The 15,370-nt window shown below is 40.4% G+C and overlaps 1 protein-coding gene and 1 non-coding gene across 4 annotated transcripts in view; one reads left to right on the top strand and one right to left on the bottom strand.

Annotated features, from left to right (window-relative positions):
* Nucleotides 1–1,977: 1,977 nt before the first annotated feature.
* LOC129400717 (small nucleolar RNA SNORA27) lies at nucleotides 1,978–2,105 on the bottom strand. The gene has a single exon (XR_008627899.1). It is a non-coding gene; the product is annotated as a small nucleolar RNA SNORA27 (small nucleolar RNA).
* A 3,872-nt stretch (nucleotides 2,106–5,977) lies between these two features.
* The window catches only part of RAB3GAP1 (RAB3 GTPase activating protein catalytic subunit 1), a 78,533-nt gene continuing 69,140 nt past the window's right edge, over nucleotides 5,978–15,370 (top strand). For all 3 annotated transcript variants that reach the window (XM_004616506.2, XM_004616505.2, XM_055120401.1), the window contains exons 1-3: nucleotides 5,978–6,040; nucleotides 6,138–6,193; nucleotides 10,516–10,591. In XM_004616506.2, the coding sequence (XP_004616563.1) occupies nucleotides 6,023–6,040; nucleotides 6,138–6,193; nucleotides 10,516–10,591 (150 nt within the window). In that variant the 5' untranslated portion in view covers nucleotides 5,978–6,022. The remainder of the gene's footprint in view (nucleotides 6,041–6,137; nucleotides 6,194–10,515; nucleotides 10,592–15,370) is intronic.

Here is a 15,370-nt window from a genome sequence, read left to right as displayed (position 1 = left end):
GTTTCACTCAAGTGAGAGAAGGAATCTGGAGTTCCGACTTCCATCAACAAATCAGGGACGCTGCCTCATTTGCCAAGGCGTCGAAAATCAGATGGCCTGGACACATAATGCAGTTTGGAGATGATCACTGGACTAGAGCTGTTACCGACTGGATTCCGCGGGCCATCAAAAGAACGCCTGGCTGCCCACCTACGAGATGGTTGGACTTCTTCGTCAATACCCTAAATGAACAGTTTGATGCTCTTTGTGTTCCTGGAGCGAGTAGATGCCATTGGGGTACATTAGCACACAACAGGGACGAATGGAGACATTACTGGTGCCTACTCGAGCAAATCGATGAGCAACGGGATGACAAGTGATACAAGTGAAATGATCCCTGATGAACATAAAAGCAAAGATGATAAAAATACTATCTAACCAAATCAAACAACATATCAAAGATATCATACACCATGACTAATTAAGATCATCAAGGAATTCAAAGATGGTTTAATATACACAAGTCAATCACCCTAATACACCATTTCAGTACAAGGAAAAGTAAAAATCATATGATCATATCAACAGATGCAGAGAAAACATTTGACAAGATTCAACACTCAATAAAATAGAGGTTGAAGAAAATTTCCTCAATATAGTTAAAGCAATTTGCCCAGAGCAAATATATTTAATAGTAAAAACTAAAAGCATTCCCCCTAAGACTTTCACAACATAAGATATAAGGCAGCATATCACTCCCACAGTTCAACATAGTACTGGAAGTCCTTGCCATAGCAATTAAGCAAGAAAGAGATATTAAGGGCATTCTTTTAAAGAATTTATGAACTTAGTTAAGTCATGGAATAAAATCTTATGGTTGGGGCCGGGGATGTTGCTCAGTGGTAGACCCATTGACTTGCACATGGGAAAACTTGGATTTGATTCCTAACATGGGGCAGGAATCATGCTGATTCCCTGGTTTATTGGAAGAACAACATGTTATTTAATGGATGTCTTTGGGGGACTTATTTACTGACTAATCAATAGTTCACAACATTATATAGTTTAAGAGTTATAGTTTAACATCTCTAAAGGTGTATAGGACTCACAACACCTACCATGAATTTCCAGTGCTATTCCAACACCAAAATGTTCCCTTCGCCCATTCCTCCCACCTTCTTTCTCTCTAGTAACCATTAGGTTTTCACTTAGTCTAGCGGTTTTTCTGTAGTTGTTATTGTCGTTTATTTTTGGCAGTTTGAATCTTTCATTTAAGCCACTGAGAAACAGAAGGAATTCTGCTTAGCAGATAATAATAACATCACATACATACTAAAATAATTAGAGAAAATGATACCATCTAAGATTTTCTTGGAAATAATGGGAAGAGGGAAGTGGGTTGACTAGAAATAAGACAAAATTAGTTTGTGGGGATAATTGTTTAATCTGGCAATGGATACTATTTGTTGGACCTCTAACAATTTCCTCTAATTGTTAGGTCTGAGAATTTTCATAATTAACTTTTAAAAAATTTAATCTGTATTAACACCCAAAGAAGGAACTGGCAATAGAGGACTAAGAAATACAAACTCAGCAATAAAAAATTCTATTGTAAAATAAGAGACACACACAAAAAATGGTGATATAAGTAGGACAAGATGAGAAACTTAAAGTTAGAAAAATTTTGACAACAGATATTATTGCCAGTGCCTAATTTTTGGATAGTCTTTCTAATTTTTGTTCACTATAATAGTGGAAAGTGGCTGGTTGCTATCACAGCAAACCTTTCTGAAAGTCTCAACTTTCACTGGCACTCATTTGACAAGTATTTAATAAAAAACTACTATCAACCAATCACTTAGCTAGGCTGTGGGGATTAAAAAGATATTGTAAATATGACCCCTGACTTCAAAAACAGCCCTACCATGCTATCCAGAGAGGGGTATATCCAGTGTTGTTCTTGGATTTCATGCTAACTGAAAAACATTTTTTTCTTCACATTGTTTCCTCTGGCAGGATACATGACAAAAAACACAGTTTGCTTGAGTTTTAAAAAGATACTTCCTTTGTCCCACTTGAATTATCAATTAAAACATAAGTTCAATTGGCAAAGTAAGAACAGAGTCTGAAAAAAAACTGTTTCAAATTTTATTTTAGGCACGTGGTTTACAATACTAATTATAAGGTTTCTTGCATAACATAACCTCTCATCACACCATCCCCCAGAGAGTCTACTTTCCTGATCATTGTTCCAGGTCAACAAGAGTGTGAATATTTCTGCAACCAGCTCAGTTAACTGAATAAAAACAAATTCAATGTATTTCAGATTTTTCAATATCTCTCTATTCACAAGTGAATCCAGCTCAGAGTTGAATGAAAACAAACAGTGTATTTAAGGTTTTGCAGTATCTCTTATCTACCAATTTAGGGACTTGTATTACTTCCTTGCTTTTGTTCTTTTAAGGAATTCACCAGACCACAGGAAAACTGCAAGTTAAAAGTACCTTTTTTTGTTTGTTTTCTTTTTAAAAAAATTTATTTATTTTTTAATTAGTGAGTCACCATCAGGGTACAGTTACAGATTTACACATTTTTTGTGCTTGTGTTTCCCTCATATAATGTTTGAGAGCCCATCCCTTCACCAGTGTCCATTCTCCACCACCAATGGACCCAGTATCCCTCTCACTCCTCAATCCCACCCCCACCACCTCACCCCATCTCTGTGGCAGGGTATTCCATTTTGTTCTCTCCTTTTGGGCGTTGTGGTCTGCAATAGGGGTATTGAGTGGCCATCATGTTCAGTCTCTATTCTACTTTCAGCATATATCTCCTTTCCCGATCGGGATCTCCAATCACATTTTACTTCTCTATCTGAGCTGCCTTTCCCACAGCATGTGAGGTCAGCTCCAAGCCATGGAGAAAACCTCCTGGTATTATATATATTGTATATTCTTGGGTGTTAGTCTCCTACTATGCTATATTATATATTCCACAGATTAGTGCAATCTTTCTATGTCTGTCCTTCTCTTTCTGACTCATTTCACTTAGCATGATACTTTCCATGTTGATCCACTTATATGCAAAGGTCATGACTTCATCTTTTCTAACAGTTGCTTAATATTCCATTGTAGGGGCTGGAGCGATAGCACAGCGGGTAGGGCGTTTGCCTTGCACGCGGCCGACCCAGGTTCTAATCCCAGCATCCCATATGGTCCCCTGAGCACCACCAGGGGTAATTCCTGAGTGAAGAGCCAGGAGTAACCCCTGTGCATCGCTGGGTGTGACCCAAAAACCAAAAGAAAAAAAAATATTCCATTGTATAGATGTACCAAAGTTTCTTTAACCAGTCACCTGTTCTCAGGCACTCGGGTTTTTTCCAGATTCTGACTATTGTAAACAGTGCTGCGATGAACATATAGGTGCAGATGTCATTTCGACTATACTTTTTTGCTTCTCTGGGATATAGTCCCAGAAGTGGTATTACTGGATCAAATGGAAGCTCAATTTCTAATTTTTTGAGAAGCATCCATATTGTTTTCCAAAGGGGCTGAATGAGTCGGCATTCCAACCAGCAGTGTAGAAGGATCCCTTTCTCCCCACATCCCCTCCAACAGTGGTTGCTTTTGTTCTTTTGGATGTGTGCCATTCTCTGTGGTGTGAGGTGGTATCTCATGGTTGTTTTGATCTGCATCTCCTTGATAATTAGTGATGCAGAACATTTTTTCATGTGCCTTTTGGCCATTCATATCTCTTCCTTGGTAAAGTTTCTGTTCATTTCTTCAGCCCATTTTCTGATGGGGTTGGATGTTTTCTTCTTGTAGAGTTCAACCAGCGCTTTATATACCCTTGATATCAACCCCTTATCGGATGGGTATTGGGTGAATATCCTTTCCCATTCTGTAGATTGTCTTTGTAGTCTGGTCACTGTATCTTTTGCGGTGCAGAAGCTTCTTAGTTTAATATAGTCCCATTTATTTATCTGTTTCCATTTGGTTGGTCAAAAAGTACCTTTTTTAATTAAAAAAAAAAGAATAAAATACATAAGTGGATGGAGAAACCATGGCACAACTACACAATGGAATACTATATAGTCACTAACAAAAACGAGGTAATGACATTTGCTTATACTGTATGGACATGGAGATTATCAGAGTCAGTGAAAAGAGTCAGAGAGAGAGGGACAAACATAGAGTGACTGCACTCATTTGTAGGATATAAAAAACACAGTATGAGACTAATACCCAAAAACAGTAGAAATGAGACCAGGAGAACTGGTCCATGGTTAGAAGTTTGCCATAAGTGTGGTGATGGAAGTTAGTACAGAGAAGGGACCACTATGACAATGATGGTTGGAAATGATCACTCTGGACAAGAACTGAGTGCTGGAAGAAGGTAAAGTGATACTCATGATGCCCTTTCCTCCGTAACAGTATTGCAAATCACAATGTCTAAAAGGAGAAGGGGGTGGGCATGGGGGTGGGGAAGAAAGGGAGGAAGGGACAGATAGATGAAGGGAGAGAGAGAGAGAGAGAGTGAGAGAGAGAAAGAAAGAAAGAAAGAAAGAAAGAAAGAAAGAAAGAAAGAAAGAAAGAAAGAAAGAAAGAAAGAAAGAAAGAAAGAAAGAGGAAAATGTCTTCTGAAAGAGGCAGGCTGGGGATGGGGTTGCTCCAGGGAGTGACAGGGAACACTGATGATAGGAAATGTGCACTGGTGAAGGGATGGGTCTTGGGATACTGTATAACTGAAAACCAATCATGCACAATTTTGTAACTGTGTATCTCAGTTACAGAGTGATTCAATTTGGCCCCAGAGCTGGAAGACTGCTTCATGAGTGGAGGGGAGAAGGCAGATGGAATAGAGAAGGGATCACTAAGAAAATGATGAGTGGAGGAACAAGTTGGGATGGGAGATGCATGCCGAAAGTAGATAATGGACCAAATATGATGACCTCTCAGTGTCTGTGTTGCAAGCCATAATGCCCCAAAGTAGAGAGAGCATATGGGGAATATTGTCTGCCATGGAGGCAGGGGGAGGGTGGGAAAGGGGGGGTATACCCGGGATATTGGTGGTAGGAAATGTGAATTGGTGGAGGGATGGGTGTTTGATCATTGTGAAAGCTTGTAACTATCTCACGTTTATTCAATAAAATAAAAAAAATACTATGTAAATGAAAAAAATTCACAATAGGATTAAAAAAACAAAAACATGGGGGCTAGAGCGATAGCATAGCAGGTAGGGCGTTTGCCTTGCATGCAGCCGAACCGGGTTCGATTCCCATCATCCCATATGGTCCCCTGAGCACCGCCAGGGGTGATTCCTGAGTGCAGAGCCAGGAGTGACCCTTGCGTATCGCCAGATGTGACCCAAAAATAAATAACAACAACAACAACAAAAACAACAAAGTGATTCGATTTGGGGTCAGAGTGATGGTACAATGAATAGGGTGTTTGACCTGGGTTCAATCCCCAGCATCCCATATGGTTCCCCAAGCACCGCCAGGAGTTATACCTGAGTGCAGATCCAGGAGTAATCCATGAGCATTGCTGGGTGTGACTCAAAAAGCAACAAAACAAAACAAAAAACACCAAAGTGATTCAATTTTTTAAAAAGGGGGAGCAGAGTCATAGTACAGTGGGGAGGGCATTGGCCTTTCATGTGCCCACCTGGGTTGAAACCCTGGCATTCCGTAAGGTCTCCTGAGTACCATCAGGAGTTAATTCCTGAGTGCAAAGGCAGGAGCAACCCCTGAGCATTGCAAAGTGTGACCTCCCAAAAGCCAATAAAATAAAATAAAAATTTTTCAAAAGAGGGGAGCGCTGATAAATAAACCTAGTTAAATTCAGTCTGAGTACCCTTTTCTAAGGATTCCTAAATACACTGGTTCCTGCGTGGGCGGGGCTCCACGAAGGCCCCGCCCTTTCTTGGCTCTCCTGGGCGGGGCTTCGGAGGCCCCGCCCAGACCCGGGTTTGTTCACCCCCTCCGCCTCCCCGCCTCCCCCTGGCTTTTCCCGGCAGCCCCCGCGCCCAGCTGCCACTGTTCAAGATGGCGGCCGACAGTGAGGTGAGATGTTTGCTTCCTATTTCCCGGAGTTTGGGCCTCCGCGTCAGCAGCACTGACCGGGGACTCAGTATTCTTTCTTTCCCTCCCCTCCCCGCAGCCCGAGTCCGAGGTATTTGAGATCACGGACTTCACCACTGCCTCGGAATGGGAGAGGTGAGTGAGTGGCATCTTTGGGGAGCCGACTTTGGGCCCCGGCGTCCCCCCCGCCGCTTCCCCGACTCGGAACCCCAGTGCCGCCGCTTGTCGTGGGGGTGGGGAGGGGGACAGGTCAGCGGCTTGGGCCCCGAGCCACCCTTCCGCGCCTCGGGCTCTCCGGAAAAGTTTAGTTTCCTTGCCTGCTGGCCCGCTTCCTTTCAACTTCAGAGTTTTCCTTTTTTTTTTCTCCCTCCCCGAGGGGTGGGGAGGGGTGAGGAGGGTGTCCCCAGGCGGACACAGTTACCGAGGCTGCCACTTCCGTTCTAGTTTCCATTTCCGCTCCAAGTCGGGAGTCACAAACTTCGCGGCGTCCCTGTCCACTGCGGCCCGGAGCGCGGGGCCGGGCAGGCGGCCGCGGCGGCACTGCCCGTCACGGCGCGCGGCGGTGTGCGTGCCCGCCCCGCCCACTCCCTGCCGCTGCGGTCGGCCGGGTTAGCTCTCGCGGCCCGGGCTGGTTGGGAGAAGCTTAGATCTAGAAGTTTTCTATTGGGTGTCACAATCTTGGGGTGGGACGGGGTGGGGTTGTGGAAGTCAGTAATTAGCCTTGTGTGTACTCTAGTTTGGATTTTGCTTTGCTTTGGGTTTCGGTTTGGGGGCCGCATCTGGCAGTGCTCAGGGCTTAACTCCTGCCGCTGTACTCAGCAGTTACTCCTGCCAGGCTCAGGGGGCCTTTGGGGATGCCAGGGATGGAATCCGGGTTGGCTGCGTTCCAGGCGAGCCGCTTTCAGACACAGGTTTAGAGGAGGACATGGGTGGGTGTCATTCCTGCCCATCGATGGTGGGAAAAATGGACAAGATCCCAGTTAGATCTGTAGTACCCGGCAGAAAAGAGAAGTTATGCCGGCAAAGCCTTCCTGTTTGGAAGCAATACAATAGGAAAGAACCAAAACAACAACAACAATGAAACAAAAAAGTTTTTTCACAGGATAAAAACAAAGTCGCAAATAGGTGAATTTGCTTTTCGCCAGTAAGCTCTGGAAAAGGCAGTGACTGAAGTAAAGGTGGAGGTGTGTTCGTGGGAAAGGAGAGCCGCATCTGGGAAGGCAGGGTGCTGTCGTGAGCAGAGACGGTGGAACTGAACTTTGGAACGTGTTGAAGTTCCTGCTGTCTGTAGAAGTTTATGTACCAAGATTATAGACTAGTTTCCTACATCAAGTAAAGAATCTAGGCTTTAAGACCAGTGGTTCTCAGTCTTTTTAGTGTGTGTCAGAATTGTACTGTGTAATTCTCTGTATTCACTGTGGCTCCCAAATTAGCATTTTGGACAAGTTCCCTTGTGATGTGGATGCCACCAATCACTATGATAGAATCATTAGAGAACATTAGACAGAGACCCTTGATTTTAGACTAGCAAAGTAATGGTACTTGTTTCAGAAGATGAAACAAAATGCAGGTAAGCAACTTATGTTGGTTCATAGTTCGATTGGTGATTTGAAGAGTAAGAGGAGAGTGTAAGACTTCTTAAAAATATTCTAGGTAGACATATTTGCTGAAATAGGAATAGAAAGAATCAGATATGGAACTGCGGTTTCTTGCCCGAAATAGTGGAGGCAAGAAAGTGGCAAATGGAAGAACAAGCTCACTCTTAGATCTGTTGAATTTGAGACAATAACTTTTCGCTGGTAGGTAGAAAATGTGAAATGAATCTCGGAGTGTCAGTAGTGAATGGAATCATGGCCACTTCCCAATAGGAATATTGAACACAATATTTAAAAATACCGAAGTCAAAAATTAAATCCTTTGAAATTGTAACACCATTATGAGACCCGCCCAAAGTGGAAATTTTGGTTTTGGCTCTTTCGTTTCCAGAAAAAGATTAGTATTTACAATTTATGGGAAAGTTCTTATTAGTATTTTATGAACCACATATCCCATTTATTAAAAAGACTAAATATGACCCTTTAGCTTTTTATCTATTTGTTCATTGAAAAAGTTTATTCAGTGCCATCTGTCAAACACTTTGAAGAATGGAGGATTTGGTCAGTTAAAAAAACAGGCCAATCTTAGTGAGTGTACAATGTAGAGGAAGAAATAGGCATGAGTTAAATAATACTAGAAATATGAGGAAAAGAATCCCGGTCTTCTTAAGAGCCTAAAAACAAAAAGTAACCTAATATATTAGGAATCAGATTCAACAGGGATCTGAGGGCCTTACAGGATATAGTTATGAAAACTTCCTAGTGAAATCTTAATATTTGCAGGAGAGAGTAAATTTTCTCTTTTAACTAGTAATGATAAACTCCATAGAGCGTTGTAAGATATCCTGCTTTCTATGAAATCAGTATTAGTTTGTTTGAATAGTATAAAATCATCCATAGTTGAATAAAGGAAAATAATCACTTATAATCTTACGAGAGTAGCTGCTGTTAATTTTATGAGAAAATACCTTCTGTTATGTCTTCTGTATTTGTGTTACAAAAATATTTTGTATAAAATCATGTTAGTGCTTCTCTGATTATCCGTTTTTTCATTTAACATGAAAATTTTCTTAGATTTTTAGTGGGTGCATATTAACCCACTGCTGCAGCTGAACATTAAAGTAGACTGCATTTTCTACCATTATAAATGTATGTATCACATGCAAATTTTGCTCATCACTGTATCACTGTATCACTGTCATCCCGCTGCTCATCCATTTGCATGTAGGTGGATCATTTCAAATGTTTTTGGTTTTTTTGTAAGCATGTGCAAGAGCTTTCAATTTTAAAATTGGTAATCATTTGGCTGAACAACCCTGAATGTACATTAGTATGGTAATTAATATCCCATTTAATTTTGAAGAGGAATTATAAGTTCAGTTGAATCAAAAAGTGATTAATCTTTACTATGACTACAATTTGCACTAGAAATGTAAATATTTAGAAGATCACTGGAGGGAAGAAACATGATACCTGAATGTATTTTGATTGGAATTAGTTCCAGTACATTTGCAGTATAATACATACGTGTTTTAGGAAAGTAAAGTTGCTGTTAGATTGCATCATACTTATATAAGTCAGCCTCATGTAATAATAGCATGTCTTTTGAAAGTGATTTTTACTGTGTTTATCACCACCACTGAGATTTACAGTTAATTTCCTCATATTTAGCATATTGCTAATAAGACTTCATTCTTTTTTTCAATATGTCATTACATTTTAAAGAATAGTAAATAGTTTTAAAATATATTATTCCTTAAAAGCTGACATTTACTTGCAGCTTCTTGTTAGCTGTTCTTTAAACTTGTTTTATTTTAATGAACAAAGTTTTCAAATGATTCTTAGGGGGAAATCAGGAATTCCTAAATATCTTTGAAAGAAAAACGTTATTTTGAGATTATTGGTTTTAGAATTATCCTTAGAAATACCTTATTAGACTTGTCAGTCTTTACTTATGTAATATACTAATTTATTTATTTTTGGTTTTGGGCCGTGCCTGGAGATGCTCAGGGTTTACTCCTGGTTCTGCACTCAGAAATTACTCTGGTGGTGCTCAGGGGGCATATGGGATACCAGGGATTGAACCCAGGTTGGCTATGTGTAAGCATCCTACTGGCTGTACTGTCTCTTCAAACCCTTTTATAATTCTCACTTAATATTTAATTTTTTTTTTTTTTTTTTTGCTTTTTGGGTCACACCCGGCAATGCACAGGGGTCATTCCTGGCTCATGCACTCAGGAATTACCCCTGGTGGTGCTCGGGGGACCATATGGGATGCTGGGATTCGAACCTGGGTCGGCCACGTGCAAGGCAAATGCCCTACCCGCTGTGCTATCGCTCCAGCCCCTTAAAAATTCTTAATTGATATTTAAGAGAGGCAGAATGTCTTTATTGGGCAAACCATAGACAAAGTAAAATCTAAGAATGTAGGGGCCATAGAAGACTTTCTACTCCTATTCAACATCCATAAAGTAAACCAACAATACAAAATATACTGTGCATTCTCTGATAAAAATATTAAAATAAAAAGAGTACACTTCTCTTTCTTTCTATTGATGCGCCTCCAAGTGGTGCTCAGGGCACCGCTTCTGTCAGTCCTCTGTCTGTTGGGCTGGTGGCTCAGTGCTGTGGCCCAGGATGTGGTGCTTGGGTTGTGAGGAAGCTTCCCTAGTGGTGCTCGTGGGTCTGGGGCTGTATGTGCTCCAGCTGTGCTGAATTGAATCCAGGTCAGACACTTACCAGGCTTGCCCTGTAACTCCTCTACTATCTTTCCAGTCCATAATAATCTTTTCTTAAAGAAATTGTATTGCAGGAAAATTATGCTGTTACATATTGAAATTATTTTTTCTCCCTCTTTTCTAGGTTTATTTCTAAAGTTGAAGAAGTCTTGAATGATTGGAAACTGATTGGAAACTCTTTGGGAAGGCCACTTGAAAAGGTCAGATCTATTTGCTGGTGTCTCTAAATGAATACTTTAAAACTTCTATTTTGATGCCCATTGTCTTATTTGCTACATTTGAATTAAAGTTTTTTTTTTTTAATTATGTATAACTTAAAATGTCATCTGAGAGAACTTGCATTTGAATCTGTAGCGAATAATATTTGTAAGACATTTGTGAATTTTTTTAAATAAAGTTTTATGTACACAATGTTGTTCTTTGTGAGTGATTTTATTTCTTCTATGTTTTCTTCTCTCTTGCCTTTAGAATGTTGGGATCATTTTTAGGCCATCACTGAAAAATTACAATTACAGGTTTTGGGGTAAAACATTTTATGCATCTAGTGAGTAAAAATATGAGTCTTAGCAGTTATTTTACTTTATTTTTTGTGATTTAACAGTTATTTGTTCTCTCCTATTCCACTCTCTTTTAAATCAGTTATTTTACTTTATTTTTTGTGATTTCACAGTTGTTTGTTCTCTCCTATTCCACTTTCTTTTAAATCTTATGTTTTGAGGATATTTAAGAATAAAAAACAGTTCAGAATTAAGGTGAAATTCTAATTTTAATCAAGGGTTTTGTAAATCTCACCTCAGATATTTACTGAAGGGGCTAGGGCAGTAGCAGGGAATTAGGGAGATGCCAAGCATGTGCAGGACTCTGGTTTGATCCCTAGCACCCCTACATACCACAAGGGTGGTCCTTGGGTCTCCAGATCTGCTGGACTTGAGCAGCATTCTCATGCCCGAGTATTGTACTGTCTGACTTTGATTGCCAAGTGTTGAGGGGAATAGTCCCTGGGCCCCCTGAGCACTGCTTCGGATGTACACACCCCAAGAAAAAAATTTTGGGTGCCTGAGCCATAGCATAATGGGTAGGGCACTTGGCTTGCACACAATCTACCTGGGATCAATCCCTGACATTCCATATGGTCCCCTGCGTCTTACAGGAGTGATTCCTGAGTACAGAGCCAGGAATAACCCCTGAGCACTGCCAGATGTCTCCAGAAACAAAATATATTTTTTTATAGATAAGAGAAAATGTGAAATTCTCAAAACATATTATTCAATACCACTTGAAGCAAAGCCATAACAATAATTAAAGCAGAATCTCAGAGGGGCCTGCGCAATGTACAACATACAGGGGGCTTGTCTTGCATACAGCCAAACCAAGTTCAATCCCTAGCACCCCATATGATCCACTAAGCCTGCCAGGAGCACTGGTGGATGTGGCTCAAAAACCAGAATAAAAAAATAGAAACCCATGGGGCTGGAGAGATAGCACAGCAGGTAGGGCGTTTGCCTTGCACGCGGCCGACCCGGGTTCAAATCCCAGCATCCCATATGGTCCCCTGAGCATGGCCAGGGGTAATTCCTGAGTGCAGAGCCAGGAGTAACCCCTGTGCATCGCCAGGTGTGACCCAAAAAGCAAAAAAAAAAAAAAAAAAAAAAATAGAAACCCATAAGATTAAAGGCAAAAATATTTGGATATAATTGGAATGGGAAATTATTTTTACTACCAAAGAGAGAGTTAAAGGAGTGTTTGAGCTCTGCTATTGTAATACTTAGATCTGTCAGTCTAAAGAAATAGTAGAGGAGACCTACTGAGCATAAATTCTTATGAGGAAGAGAACCAATGAGTAAAATAAAATTTGATTTATTTATTTGCTAGATTTTTGGTTCACGCATGGCTATGCTCAGGGCTTTCTCCTGACCCTGCTCAGGGATTATCCCTGGCAGTGTTTGAAGAACCACATGTCATGCTGGTGATCAAACCAGCGTCTACCTCATGCAAAGCAAGTACCTTAACCCCTGTACTATGTCTCTGGCCTGTTCAATTTTATTTTATATAATCTACATAATTTTGGTGCTAGGGATTGAACCCAGGGGCTCATATATAAAAAGCTTTTGCTATACAGCTGAGCTACATGACCAGCCAAGATTGAAATATAGATCCTCTGAATGAAGGGCAGAGCATCGAGATTTTTAAAGAGGGCATAGACTTAAAAAAAAAAAAAGTTTGGGGGCTGGAGCGACAGCACAGCGGGTAGGGCATTTGCCTTACACGCAGCTGACCCAGGTTCGATCCCCGGCATCTCATATGGTCCCCCAAGCACCGCCAGGAATAATTCTTGAGTGCAAAGCCAGGAGTAACCCCTGAGCATTGCTGGGTATGACCCAAAAAAGCAAAAAAAACAAAACAAAAGTTTGGGGGCCGTGAGATAGTACAGTAGGTAGGGGGTTTGCCTTGTATGCAGCCAACCTGAATTCAATCCCGGCATCCTATGTGGTCCCCTGAGCACCACCAGAGGTAATTCCTGAGGTGCAGAGCCAGGAGTAACCTCTGTACGTCACTGGGTATGACCCAAAAAAGCAAAAAATAAATAACATTTTTTTTACTTCATTGTAGTTATTGATAATTGAGTTTCAAGCATACAGTATTTCAACACCAGTCCTACCACCAGTGTTAACTTCCCTTTGCCAGTGTTACCTTGCTCCATTCTATCCTTCCTCATTACCCCCGCAGGGGCATAGACTTTTAAGTCTTTGGATTCTTTTCTGTATTAAACAGTATGTTTTTGACATGTCATTTTCATTAAATGAAATGAATTTTCATTAAATGAAATTCACTTTTGAATGAAATAGCTCATAGCTCAAGCTGCTCTTAAAAACTAATAAAATTTTAGATTCAAGATTCAAATTTTAGGGACTGGAGCCATAGCACAGTGGCTAGAGTACTTGCCTTGCACACAAACAACCAGATTCAGTCCCCAGCATCCCATATGGACTCCAAGCTGGTCCCCCGAGCACCACCAGGAGTAATTCTGAATGCAAAATCAAGAGTAACTCCTGGAATCGCAGGGTGTATCCCCAAAACAAATTCAAATTTTAGATCCTAAATTCTTAAAGTTTGAAATTAATATTGGGTTATCTTGTCAAAGTAATTAGCATGCTGCAGGCATGTAATAAAAGCTAATAGAGTGTTCTCTCTCTAAATCTATTCTCCATGTAGATAGTAAATAAATGAGATAGGAACGTAAATAGATTTTAAGTAAACTGTAACTGTTGAGTAGTATTCAAGAAAATGAAAGAAAGATGGATTAATCAGAAAGTTTAGAAAGAGATGCTAATTTGTGTGAAGGTCAGCGATTACCTATTTTCTTTCCTCCCTGAGGAGGAAATAAAAAATCGTTTCTCCCTCCAGTTATTAATGGCTTACAGTAATACACAATTTCAGGGATATAGTTTAATACCTATACATGTGAATCAGACTCACCAAAGTTCCAGTGCTATCTTGTATCACTGTATCACTGTCATCCCATTGATCATCAATTTGCTCGTGCGGGTACCAATAACGTCTCCTTTCATCCTAGCCCTGAGATTTTAGCGGCCTCTCTTTACTCACTCTTCCGAGCAGTGCTGCATTGGAGGCTTTTTCAGGGTAAGGGGAGTGAGACCCATCATTGTTACCAAAAAAGATCTCTTTATCCATTTCTTCCAGCTGTCTTTCTCTCTGGTGACCACATTTTCAGAATTAAAGAATTTAGCTTCCTTTGGGGGGTGTTTGTGTTTGTTTTGTATGCCACAACCTGTGAGGTGCTCAGTGGTTACTCCTGGCTCTGAGCCTAGGTATTACTCTTGACGGTGCTCAGGGGACCAAGTGGAATGTTGGGGATTGAACTCCGGTCAGCTGCATGCATGGCAAATGCCTTACCCTCTGTACTATTGCTCTAGTCCCATAAGAAATTTAATTTCTTTACTGCTCCACTTGCTTTACTTATTTATATTTCACATGAGTGAAAGCACATGGTAATTCTTTCATTCCTTAATTCTTTTACTTGATTTCCATCTATTGTTTCCTTAAAGGTGCAATGTCATCTATTTTACAAACAGTGATGTTCCATTAAGAATAGATACCACACATTCTTTATCCGTTGTGTTGATTCCGTGTTTTGTCCATTGTCAATTATGCTGTTTTGGTCATAGAGTACAAACAAACACGCTTTTCTTTAAAAAAAAAATCTTTATTAAGGTACTGTTATTATAATACTGTTAGTGATAGTTTCATACATACATCATTCAAGCACCGTACTACCACCAGAGTACTCATTTTCCTCATCTGTCAAAGGCCTCCAGTTTAACTGTAAATATTCTTTAATGTTTTCATTTCCTTTGGGTAAATGTGAAGAATAGACTGCTGGATTATATGGTATTTCCATTTTTATTTTTTAAAGGAATTTCCATACCATAGAAAATTATCTTTTAAGAATCAACTAGAACAGGGGCTGGAGCAATAGCACAGCAGGTAGGGCATTTGCCTTGCACGTGGCCGACCCGGGTTCGATTCCCAGCATCCCATATGGTCCCCTGAGCACCGCCAGGAGTAATTCCTGAGTGCAGAGCCAGGAGTAACTCCTGTGCATCGCCAGGTGTGACCCAAAAAGAAAAAAAAAAAAGAATCAACTAGAACATCTTAAACATGTATGGTGCTGCTTGTTCAAGCATCATAGAGTGTAATTATACACATCTGTGTGGTATAACCTGTCTATACAGTATGCCCTATTGGGACCACTCATATATACAATCCTTCATTAAGAGACACGTAACTGTAGAAAGTAAATAAAATAATAAAATGAATCCCCAAATGCCCATCACCATTTTAAATAAAATTCTGCCTTTTTTCCTCTTTTGGTCCCAGTAGTACCTTTATGTCCCACTAAATATCTTTAGTGGTTTTGAAATAAACTTACATATATTGTAATGCTTAATTTTGATAAT

This window comes from Sorex araneus, chromosome X (assembly GCF_027595985.1).
Source record: "Sorex araneus isolate mSorAra2 chromosome X, mSorAra2.pri, whole genome shotgun sequence".
Classification (NCBI taxonomy): Eukaryota; Metazoa; Chordata; class Mammalia; order Eulipotyphla; family Soricidae; genus Sorex; species Sorex araneus.
The sequence above is the reverse complement of the archived record's forward strand: the minus strand, read 5'-3'. Positions and strand labels throughout refer to the sequence as shown.